At 43.9% G+C, this 12827-nt stretch overlaps 1 protein-coding gene across 1 annotated transcript; it reads right to left on the bottom strand.

Moving 5' to 3' along the window:
* Positions 1 to 1414: 1414 nt before the first annotated feature.
* On the bottom strand, positions 1415 to 8159 carry slc25a28 (solute carrier family 25 member 28). The gene is made up of 4 exons (XM_030379224.1): positions 7635 to 8159; positions 4844 to 5072; positions 3871 to 3927; positions 1415 to 3166 (listed from the first exon to the last, which is right to left on the bottom strand). Exons 1-4 carry the CDS (start codon positions 7980 to 7982, stop codon positions 2601 to 2603), a joined length of 1200 nt encoding a protein of 399 aa, XP_030235084.1. The 5' UTR covers positions 7983 to 8159; the 3' UTR covers positions 1415 to 2600.
* Positions 8160 to 12827: the final 4668 nt, after the last annotated feature.

The following is a 12827-nucleotide window of genomic DNA, read 5'->3' as shown; positions in this document are numbered from 1 at the left end:
GTGCATTGTTAAACCAGGATTATGTTAGATTAAGTCAGAATGGGTTTGATTAGATTAAATACAATATTTGCTTTTATAGTTGTTTCAGGAGTTTAATCCCAACCTGTCTGGATTTGAATGTACTGCAAACTAATTGACAGGAAGTGCTGCTACTATTCTAAAAACAATCATCACACCCACCATCGTGAGGAGAGACCGACAGAGAGAGAGCCAAGGTGTTCGCGCTGACAAGAAATGGTTGCGTGTGTGTGTGTGTGTGTGTGTGTGCGAGGAAAGCCCGGACGGGGTGTGTTAGGCCTGTCATTTCCTAACCACGCTCAGTGAAAGCAGCTGTTGATAGCCCTCTTAAAGATGATGCTAACGCAACACACAGCTGTTGATAAGCCTCTTCAAGATGCTACTCAAACAGTAAAGTCCACAGGTGTTTGGATTTGATGTGCACGTAGTCTTGGGTTGCCAAGACGCCTAGTTGTATCATCTAAATGTCACTTTAATATCTCTATCGCTATCTCAAATTGTCATAAGAGTCTTGAAAAGCGAATTGTAACCATTGATATTGGGTCTTTCTTTTACTCTAATGAAGAAGATTGAATGGATCAAAACAGGGCCTGTTGGACATCCTATAACTTCTACTTATCTTAGTTCTACTCAGGGAAAAGGTTATCTCATTGTGACACAATGCTTCTGCAGTTCAGGGTCCACTTCCTTGAGCTTAAAGGTGGATTAGTGCTTGTTAAGACGTTCTGTATAAACTTTATATACATATATATTACATATATTTATCTTGAAGGACTCCAAGATTAAGTCAATTAGATCAAATGAATAAGGGATGAGTGTTCGGATCTCTGTACGGTCTATGGTAACTAGCTGCCAACAGAACAGCCCCAGTAGAGACTTATTCTCTGGTTATGAAGTCTCCACTCATAACACAGGAAGGGCAGTCTGATGGAAACGGTGTTCCCACTCCCAGGCAAAACGCTCTGGGTTTAGAGTCCTTAGACTAAATGGTGTTCCCACTCCCAGGCAAAACGCTCTGGGTTTAGAGTCCTTAGACTAAATCGATATTGAAAATGTTTTCACTTTGAAGAATGCAACTGTGGCGAAATCAACAAACTTTATCAACAAATCATTTCAAATGAACGATGTATTCAGATCTGCGCAAACTGTAAACTCATGACTAAAAACACATCCTGCCATCTTAAAGTCAAGGTTTAACAGCAACTATTTTTTTCCCCTTGTGGCACTTCTCCAGGCACACAGTGCATGATATCTCACCACAAATGGTGATAACCCAAATCGGATATTATCAATTCCAGATTATCAATCCACATTAGCACAAACCTAGTGTGTAATGCCCCAGACAGCATTTAGGAATATGTAGGCTCTTGCATGTGAGACATGAATTCAAGCTTTATGCATGAAGATGAGGCCCAACGTTAAACTCTTTATTAAGCAGAGAGAGTGCAGTGCCAGTGTTGCCACTAACAGACAACCATCAAGAATGAGAGCTTCAATTCAAACAGAATCCAGACAGTCGACACACTACACATGGCTACGTTAGCATGAAGAGTAGGTACGGTATTGAAACAATTGAGGTCTAAAACATACAGGTTACAGACATACAGCCCATAAAGCTTCAGATCAGCTCTGCCCAATTTCACTCATTTTGCTATCGAGATGAAACTGCGAACCCATGTTCTGCTATAATTTTTTCTGCCAAATTGAGATGGCAACATTAATATTAAGTTGTACAATTTTAAGGGTGATTGATGATCGTATGTATCAATGCAATGCTTTATACGTAAACCAGACTTCATGAAAAATAAACCGATGATAATAATGACTGATGGAACCCATTAAGAGTCGGTTTCTGCCTGGTGGACCACATCGGTATCTTGGATCAGGACTGGGTCAAGTTTATATATTTCAGATTTTTTTTTTTATTCAGAGGTCACCAAATTCACAGCTTCAGAGATACCTGTTCTACACAAGCTAATTTAAATCACAAGTGTGTCCCATTAGGTTCAGTGGGATCGTTTGCGGCCTGGGGATCCTTACAAAAAAGATCACATTTAATTTCATTGATTTTTGGTCTCTAATGTAATACTTAAAGTGTGAATATTGTGTAAAATTGCGTTATACCTTCAGTCGAACCTAACAATGCTCCGCCGTCTGTAGACCATCTCTCCAACTCAACGGTTCACATTCATAGACCGATGAAGCTCCCCGCGCCAGTCAGAGACCTGAGTGGTGCTACACCATGTAAATATCATCTCCTCAGATACAAGCCCCCCCCAGTCCACCCTGACCACACCAACAGAGGCTCAGCAACAGAAGGAGCCAAAGGAAATGTACACAAGCTGTCTTTCATATATCTGCTTTGTCTGACCAGGTGGGGGGGGGGGGGTCATTTCTATTCTCTTTGTGATAGTGATGACTGCACACCTTCTCAGTGGCCCCATACAGTGGAGGAAGGGGGGGGGTGGAGGGGGAGGGGGGGGGGTGGAGGGAGGAGGGGGGGGAGACAGGAGGAGGAGGGGGGAGGGAGGAGGGGGGAGGAGGGGAGGGAGGAGGGAGGAGGAGAAGGAGGGCGAGGAGGTCTACATCTCGGCCTCGCGGTGCTGCAGCCTGCGCCCGTGCTGGCGCTTGGTGAGGCCGTACTTGAAGAACTCGTACACCGACCAGCTGATGGCCGTGGAGGGCATCTGGTAGATGACGCGGGCCTGCGAGCCCCTGAAGAAGCCCCGCAGGCCGCCCAGCCTGTACACCGTCCGGAAGGCGTGGGCCAGCCCCGTGATCTGTCTGTGGGGGGCGGGGCTCTGGCCGGGGCCGGGCGCCGCCGCCAGCGAGCCCAGTGCCAGCGACTCCTGGGTGTTGAGCAGCGTCTTGCACACGTCCAGCGGCGTGGTGGCGGCGGCGGCGATGGCCCCGGCCAGCGCGCCCGACACCACGTGGGACGAGGGGTTGTACTGTCTGTGCGGGTTGAGCTGCTCCTGCAGGTACTCGTAGGTCATGAAGTGCAGCGCCTGGAAGGGCACGTTCATGGTGAGCTGCGTGGTGTAGCTGCGGTAGAAGGCACCGCCGCCCTCCGTCCGCCACACGGCGCGCACGCAGTCCAGCACGCCGCGGTACGGCGAGTTGTACATCTGCATCCGCTGCTTCACCACTGAGGGGGGGGGGATCAGACCGGGGGGCCGGAGGGGGGGGGGGGGGGGGGGTAGACATTAGTGAGGGACTGAACCAGTAGGTCAGTAGGATAGAGACGGGCGCGTCTTGGACCTTGGCTTTAGCACGGAAGCAAACCCTTAGCCAGCTGACGCCCCCAGCAGCTGTGGAGGCTTATGATTGGGCTTGGTCCGATGACAGGCATGAGCAGCTGGCCTGCAGCGGCTTTCAAGGGAACTCAGAACTAAATATACAGGAATAAATACGCACATTCAACCCGCTTATGGGAACTAAACCGATGTAATCCCCAAAAGACAACCAAACAGGGGTTGAGAAAATAAGAATGTTTTTGGTTGGTCGTTCAACTTCTCGCTATGGGTAGCTTGACGCGTCTGAAACTTCATGTCTTCAGCCTTGTTGTGTGTCCGTGTGTAGATGCGTGTGTATACGTGTGTGTGTGTGTGTGCGTATGTATGCGTGTGTGTGCACGTGTATGTATGCGTGTGTGTGCGCATTTATGTATGTGTGTGTGTGCGCGTGTATGTGCGCGTGTATGTATGCGTGTATGTGTGCGTGTGTGTATGCGTGTGTGTGCATGCATGCATGTGTGTATGCATGTGTGTGCGTGCGTTTATGTATGCATGTATGTGTGCGTGCGTGTGCGTCTATGGATGTGTGCGTGTGTGTGTTCAGGAATGCTCCTACCTTCCGCTGGGTTCATGGCCGCATCGTGAAGCAGTGTAGCCACACATCCCGCCGCCCCTGGTAATCACATACCACACATCTCAAAACACATGCAGCCAAGGTGAGGCAGAAGTACTGTAGAGGCAACACAAATCTAAAAGCAGAACAAAGAATAGATGAGCAGCAAGCGCAATCCATCTTTATTATGATTTTTAGAATTATGTTTTATGGAAATTATGCTAAAGACTGCCGTTTTCTGAACTACACTTGGTTATCTTACCAGTGATTTGTTGGTTAACAGCTCGTACCATTAAAAATGAACCATCCTAAAATAGTACAGATCTATTGAGAGGGACTGAAATTGTGGAGTAGCTCCCGTTTGAGTTCAGGCTGTAAATGGTAAGAGAGCAGAGAGTGACCCCTAGTGGAGAAAGCGGGTTGTTGCTCCTTTGGAGAGCTTCACCAAAAGAGTGACGGAGAGAAAAAGGGCCGGACAGGACAGAAGAGAGGACAATAAAGACTTACCGAGTCATCCACTACTCTGGAAAAGAGGGAAGAGAGAGTAGGGAGAACAGGGAATAAGGAATACGTAGGAACACAAAAGCAAGTCTTCCACGGTTACGTTTTGGCAAAACTGCTAGTGATCTTAAATTCTTCGAAGCCGAAAGCTTTCAGAGCGACAAAAGGCAGGTTTTCCAGATCCAGACAACCTTTAGTTATAATCTATCTATCCTCTCTAGGCCACCTCAGGTTTTTCATAAGTGGTCGTCCAGGGCTACATATGGATCGTTCTGAATCAGCAGCTCTATAGATATATCAGTCGGGAGGGCAGTGTGGATAAGGAATCAGTCAAACTTTGGTCAGTCGCCACTGATAACCTTCTGGCCCATTGTCCAAAAAGGCCATTAGCTGCACTAAAACAATTTTAACGGTTTGGAAATGCGATTGTGTGTATGCATGTGTGTGTGCGTGGGTGTGTCAGTCTGTGCGGTACCATTAGCCAAATGACTGTTAGCCCCTGGATGAATGCGATCACTTAGAGTCTTTTTAAGTTTCTCGTAGCAGGCGAAATAGAGAGCGTGGGCCGGTCCCGCCCCGACTGCTGTGGCGTTCAGCCCTCTCATTGGTCGCCAAACTCCCTCTGTGGTTATGATTCGCCGCAGGGCATCCATCACATTTCTGTAGTGGGCGGCGGGGTCCGGCTGCAGGCTCTGCATGCGAGTCTGACAGTGGGAGACAAGGACACAGCCACCATTAGAGCACTAAGGTCTGACAGCCGAGGACACAGCCACCATTAGAGCACTAAGGTCTGACAGTGGGAGACAAGGACACAGCCACCATTAGAGCACTAAGGTCTGACAGACGAGGACACAGTCACCATTAGAGCACTAAGGTCTGACAGACGAGGACACAGCCACCATTAGAGCACTAAGGTCTGACAGACGAGGACACAGTCACCATTAGAGCACTAAGGTCTGACAGACGAGGACACAGCCACCATTAGAGCACTAAGGTCTGACAGACGAGGACACAGTCACCATTAGAGCACTAAGATCTGACAGTGGGGAGACAAGGACACAGCCACCATTAGAGCACTAAGGTCTGACAGTGGGAGACAAGGACACAGCCACCATTAGAGCACTAAGGTCCGACAGTGGGGAGACGAGGACACAGTCACCATTAGGCCTAAAAAAAAAATTTGTTTGGTTCCGGTTTCCGACCGACCCTGTCAATTTATGTGCGACCCAAATTATTTTATGAGCTTTATATTAAAAAAAAAAAAAAAAAAAAAAAAAAAAGAATATATGTTTTTGATGCAAACTATAATTACGTTTTGGTACAGCACCTCTTCATTCTGTACAAGGATGAGCGAATTTTCTCGTTTTTAAATGAAAACAACCTGTCTATCATTCGCTGCCGCTGGAAAAAATAAAATAAAAAAATAAAATAAATTCCCTACTACCCATGACCTCAACTGACAACCAAACTTTTTTTTTTTTTAGGCCTTAGAGCACTAATGTCTGACAGTGTGTGTGTGTGTGTGTGTGTGTGTCACTGCAACCATAAAACATAAAAAAAACTTTCTAAAGCCAAAAATAAAGTGATTCTAGGGTAGGGTGGACACTGGCTCCTTTAATTTCACTAGGCCAGTGAACACCAAACGCATGTGGTGGATTGGTTAGCCCCATGGATTTGGTGTGTGTTTATGCATACCTGGTCAATGCCCTTTGCACCAATTGTAAATATAATCTGTGACTTTGTTCAGAAAACAAGGATGCAATAGGTCACACATCTTTAGCCTTAGCCCTATAATAACAGCAGCATACTCAACTTAATACATTAGCTTGAAGCACCTAGGCCTTGGTACTAGTTAATCAATAATCATTTTTAGGTTTGACCTTCATAAGGTGAGTTGATACATCTTATCTCAAGCCCCTTGTGTTTATACTTTTAAAACAGGGCTATGACCTTTGAATTGAAAACTAGGAAGGGAACAGCTAAACCAGGTCATACGCTCAACTGGTGAATACATATCCTGGCATATATATCTTCACATATCTTGAGCACTAAGTGCATTCAGTATACTTAATCATATAAAACTAGACTAAATGTATTTTGATCAAATAGGCCATGAGCTTTTGAAGATTTTTTGCTTCATGTGAGCAAACCTAACTAACACAGAACCGATGGTGTCTCATATATATATATATACACACACACACACACACAGTATATACATACATAAATAGTTAGGTTGCTAAGAAACAGAATGCCATCAATGACACCATCGGTTCTGTGACTGACACAGCAGTAGGCAGCAGCGCCTGATGGAAGAGACATGGATGGAGCCTGTTGTGTTTCTAAAAGGGTCTCATCAAACTGACACAGCCAGCTGACAGACCTGTCCATGTTCTACACAATAGCCAGCAGAACAAAGATTAACCAAGATGACATTGTGTAGCAAGACAACATGCCTGGATCCGTTCAAAGGCTATACAAACTATAACATTGTAATTTAGCCATCTTAATAGATTATATAATCAATCTACCTGAATGGTATTAAAAGGCCCACGTGTAATAATCGCTGTAGGGACCACATGATAACACTAGCTCCATTCAAATAACATGACGCCCATGTGACCAAAAAAACACAACAATCATTTGGTTATGGACTTGAGAGGAACACTAGCCGTTCTACTAAGAAAAAATAGGCCATATGACAGAATGCCCATATGTCCCAAAGAACACTTTTAAAATATTTAGCGGTGCACAATGGACCTGCCAAGAAACGTATTTTGTCAATGTAGCAGCGATTATACCTGACAGATAAGCTTTTCTAGTCCATGAGTTGGTGATATTGGGGTTTACAAATGTTATCGTATATAATGCGACATTAAATGGACAAAACTTAATTTTGATTCACTGCACGGTTCGGGAGTTATATATAAACGTATGTAACATTGCAGCCGGTAAGACATGACGACACTTGCGAGCTTATACTATAGCTGTTCAGCCTGCCTTTTGATAGCAGGTAGTGTGCATTATTTAACTTGTGATTACATGCAAGAGACCGGTTGGTTGACACGTTAGCCTCGGCGGATGACCTTGCCCTCGCATTCACTTCTTGTGCTGCAGAAAATGTGTAGCAACCAAGCTAACTGGCTATGCTAACAAACATACAAAACACTAGTTTTGGCCCGAGCAAAGCCCATCAAATAGAGCGGGTCACAATTAAACAACAAAAACCAGCCACGGGATGCCGGCTAAACACCAAGTTGTGCTACCTTGACACAGTCGATGGGAAACATGAGGCAGTGTTCCATGATCCCGGCTACGGCTCCGGCCAACATGTGGGTGCTGGTGGAAGCTCCCTGTGGCAACCCTTCGTAGTCCGCATCGGAGTCCTCTGTCAGATCTGGCGACCCACAGCAATAATGGACAGTCTGTAGGTCTAGTTCGCCCCCGACCCGGGGTGTCAAAGTGCCCATGATACTTTCCGAAAGTCCCCAGAATCTACCCCCAAGCCATCGAACTTCTGCCCCGGCTGAGGCACCAGCTACCCCAGATTCATTGCCTGACGTCTCCGCTGTCATCCGACGTTTCCTTATGAACCCCTCTACTTCCATCGGCATCCAGACTACACGCAGAGGCCCGAAGATAGCGATAGACAGCCGTCTTGATGTTAATCAAAACATAAAAGTTTATGCATTCCCCTGAGACGATTTGAAGCCGCGTATTTGCTTCGCCATTCCCTCGCACACCTCTACTACCACACTCCCAGCCAAGGCCAAGGCGGACACCATAGGGGGAAGTGGATTCTGATTGGTTGTGATGCTATATCCGGGTCAGGACATTGGATAACGGACCATGCATTCATGCATGTGCAATAAATAACGCGCAACCTGTTCATTTTAATAATTGATTTTTTTTGTTTTTCTTTGTATTTGCAATGAATTTTCCCATTATGAGATTGAACCACGCACCCTGCCAAACATATCGCATTATGATAAAACGATCGCTGATAACACTATCTGGCCGATAGGGGCAGGAGAGTGCAGTGTTGGTGGCGCTTCCCTAAACAATAACTTGTTTTCGAATCCTTACGATACGCATTTCGCACATTGCAAGATGGTAAACCTACACATGGCCTGTATCTGATTTCAATGTAATTTGCCTTCGATAAAGGTTACTGATAAATGCCATAGTGTGGAATGGGCTAGGTTGTTGTGAATGACTGCATGTAGACCTATTTAACTCAGAAAAAATAAAATACCATATTCTCAATATACATTGTATTCTAAATATGTAGGCTATATTAATAGGCCTATTATATTTATCACTAGAAGACTATAAACAGATAATAACGTAAGTTATCTCTGTAAACAATTGATGGAAATGTATCTCATTCTCCTCCGCCTATCCCATATCGAGCAACAACAAGTAATCGCTTTTTCCCTTTCGAAAACAACATAACCGACTTGATATCTTGTCAAGCAATAGGCCTACTTGTATACTGACAATCTGACCGCAATTGTTAAGGCATAGTGTTGTTTCATTATATGCGCTTTTGCAATTGTACTTTCTATTCTGAGGATAGGCCTACTATCAATCTAGAAGACAGATATCTCTGTTTTATTGCACTTCTATCTCGGTATTGTCTCTTGAAAAGTCATGCTTAAGCGATTATCCCACACAACATAAACAATTCTTTCAATTGTAAAAACGATTTGGTTTATTGTTATGTTTGGGGTTTACCATGTCAAGAAAACAGTAAACTTTGCACTCCCAAGTGTTCATGAAGCATGATAACTCTTGAATACTAGTTTGGTAGCCCTGAGGTAAATGTCCTTTTGTCTGGCCCGCAGACATATCTGACTGGACGGAAATGAGCAGATTTCTCCACAAAAATGATAAGTGTGTTTCGGATACGGAGTGACCGAAGGAACCGTATTCAATTTCCAGCCTTATGGCCCTGAACGGAGCCTTCAAAGGGGCGCAGTGTTGAATTTCTGCCGACAAAGGGGAATGAAGTGTTAATTTCTGCTTACAAGAACAGAATTGCCTGCTCCTGATCTAGTTAATGTTGATTGGCTGTGGCCCACAGATGTTCCTTAAAGGAAAACCGAGCGGGCAACATATCCGTGTTGTTGCTTTTGCCCTGAACCTAATGCTACTCTAACACACCTAGGGAGGGTAATGCTAGACCCGGTTGGAAACCCTAGATTGCTTACAACACCACATTTGGATCCTTCCCTTCAGAAAAAAATGGTGCAATCTATAAAAGGCAGAGGAATTATTTTACACAGCCTAAGCAAAATATTGTTAAAAAAAACAAGGGTAGATGGTATAAAATTACAAAATAACTTATTTACGTTCTGCTGTGTTTGGTTGTTTCCATACGAGTACAGGCAACACCCTCCCCATCGAAGTCCCCGGAGACGTCCGTCTGCCAACTCAACTCGGTCCGTATTATGAGCTATGTCAGGGGGCAGCGTCGAACGCAGCCTCTTATCAAATTAAAGTCGTATAACTGAACCACTTAGGACCATTAAAGGTCTCCCATCAGACATCTTTAACGATGGCCACTGCAGAACACCTCATTGAGTAAAGAGCCTGAGATGGGCCTTTACTTGGAGAGGCCTTATCGTCTTCGTCCCCGACAGAGAGCACTATTTAACTCTTGTTCGTGTCTGATTTTATATTCTTCATATATTCAGCGAAAACATGTCATTTAATTCGTCAAATGCATTCACAAAATATATGGAATTCCCTGACATAGACATGGAAAACATAGTGAAACAAAATGAACAAGCGGTTTTCTATATCAGTACAGACTGGCAGTACATGATGTTTATGATAACTTGCATTCTGCGTTTCCTCAAGGCCTGCTGTTTCTGGATGATCTGCCAACTGCAGATTTCTGCTGCAAGGTATGGCTGCAGCTGTGGTTTATTAATGGTATTACTCTGCCACCACGAGGACAGTTGCAGAATGACAGGAAAAGGCATGTCTGCAATGTTCTTCCTGGCACAGAAATTAAATCTGTAGCTCAGCGGATTATTATTAGTAAATAGAAGGGCAGAGAAACGGTACTTGAATCTGGAATTTCTAGCAATTTAATACTTTGATAGATTCAGTGCTACATGCATTCCATTTTAAATGCTTAAATGCGTCTTAACAAACTCCCTGGAATAATTAAGGGTTATTATTCCTTAATTTTCATGCCAATTGCAACTAACTTAAAAACAATTGGTTGGATATAGCAATGCAAATTTGTTCCTCAGCCAGATGGACACAACCCATGACATCCCAATTACTGTTCTGGGCAAGACTCGAGAGCCATTATGATGTCGTAGGGGCGTTAATGAGCTGAAAGCCGGCTCAGATGTATACCGACGCCTGCTTGAGAGCAGGGGGCGTAGCCTACCCGAGAACGCCTCAGAGATAGATACAAAAAGATGGAGACGTGGTCGCTATGGTTGCCAACAAATTGTGGACAAATTGTGTTTGTGTGTGTGTGTGTGTGTGTGTGTGTGTGTGTGTGTGTGTGTGTGTGTGTGTGTGTGTGTGTGTGTGTGTGTGTGTGTGTGTGTGTGTGTGTGTGTGTGTGTGTGTTTGCTCAATATGATTTTAGCATAGTGTGTTCCTGTTCCTTGGCTCTCAGACCGTAGGCGGGGAGCAGAGGGGAGACGTTCCCTCCATGACTTTTAATCCAATTCTAACGAATTAATTGTCAAGTTAATTCGTCAGTGAATATTTTAACATTCAAAGAACCCAAAGCGAGTCTTCTTAGACTAATGTAGTGCCTATAGCCAGTCACCCTTGGGCTGGGTATACGTGATCTAACTATTATTAATGCGAGCACTCAGTCTAAATCTTCGAACGCTGTATTTTTTATCAATTACATATGGCCTGCATGGAGAGCATCATTAAATGACCTAAACAACACTAAGTACACTATAAATGTAATAGATACAATATGTTAAGTGATCTTCAAACCATATTTTATTTATTTTCCATTCAAAATTTAAGAGTTATAAACTTCCTTCGTCAAAAGATATGACAACCAGAAAACAAACAAACCAAACAAGCTTATTTAAAACTTTTAGTGATGAAAATAAATGTTAAGCAGTAGGCAAACTACATGAATCATGATGCTCATGAAAAGCTGTTTCCAAAATCTGCCCCATTTGACATCACTGGTGGGCGTGTCCACCTAGATCTGTGCTGGATAGATGAGCAACGTTACTTCAGTCCACTGGGTAGGCTGGTAGATGATCCGGGGCAGACTTTCGAAACAGCTTGTAAGGCTAATCAGACTCACACCCTGTGGTCAGAGGCGCTGCATCCCATTAGGCATACCAGGCAATTGCTTGGGGCCCCGGGCCACTACTAGGGGGCCCCCTAGAGCCAAAAAAAAAAAAATCGCTCCCCCCCCCCGTCAACAATCCTCCGCCTAGGGCCCCCACACTCCCTAGAATCGCCCCTACCTGTGGCATAATATGTCGCCTTTAACAAGTAGGAAAAGCATTGTCTATGTAGGCCTATTACATCGTCGAGCACTGATCACCTGGCTTCAGAATCAGATCTCCCCGGAGAATGGCCTCCCTGATCCCCAAGGCACCCCCAGTGACTCTGGGCAGGACAAGGCAGTAGCCCCGGGCAGAGCTCCTAGCTATAGTTGGAATCATGATGTTGTATAGCGCAGTCTTAATCACTTCTGATATAACCTATCAATTTGAATGTAGAAAATAATGCATTACACTAGAATTGTAATGCAATCATATATATATTTTAGTGCTGTCAAGCGATTAAAATACTTAATCGCAATTAATCACATTGATGTCATAGTTAACTCACGATTAATCGCAAATCCTTTTTCGATGCTAAATTTCCCTTGATTTCTTTGTCCCATCAATTGTTCTCATTTTAATGCTCCTATCAACGTGGAGAAGGGCATCGGCTTGCCTTGTGCAAAAGTTTTTTTATTGATAACAACATTGGCATATACTGATCAAAACAGGACGATACAAAGAAAAAGCCTATAGTGCAATTAAACGATGAACATACAAACATACTGCCTTGAACATAGCAGCCAGGCTACTGCTTCTTTGTTTTGAGCCAAAGAAAAGAAAAATTAAAAGTTTTTTTTTTTAATATTAATTAGTAATCGCTCGATAAAAAAAATGAACGCCGTTAAAATTGGTTTGCGTTAACGCCGTTAATAACGCGTTTAACTGAAAGCACTAATATATTTTTAATATATTTTATTTTGATGTATTAAAATGTTTTTTATGCCGGAATTGTAATTAGACTAATCTGTCTTGGGACAGGTATTTAGTTACATGATGAGCTGTCAACCTGTTTGCAAGAAGCAAAGTAAGTTTGAGAAGGTAATTCACTGCCATAATGTTTTGAATTTTAAAAGCTATAGCATTTTGTATATCGAAATGTAAACACCATTCATAACATTGAAA

This window comes from Gadus morhua, chromosome 15, assembly GCF_902167405.1.
Source record: "Gadus morhua chromosome 15, gadMor3.0, whole genome shotgun sequence".
Lineage (NCBI taxonomy): Eukaryota > Metazoa > Chordata > Actinopteri > Gadiformes > Gadidae > Gadus > Gadus morhua.
This window is presented reverse-complemented; position numbering and strand designations above follow the sequence as displayed.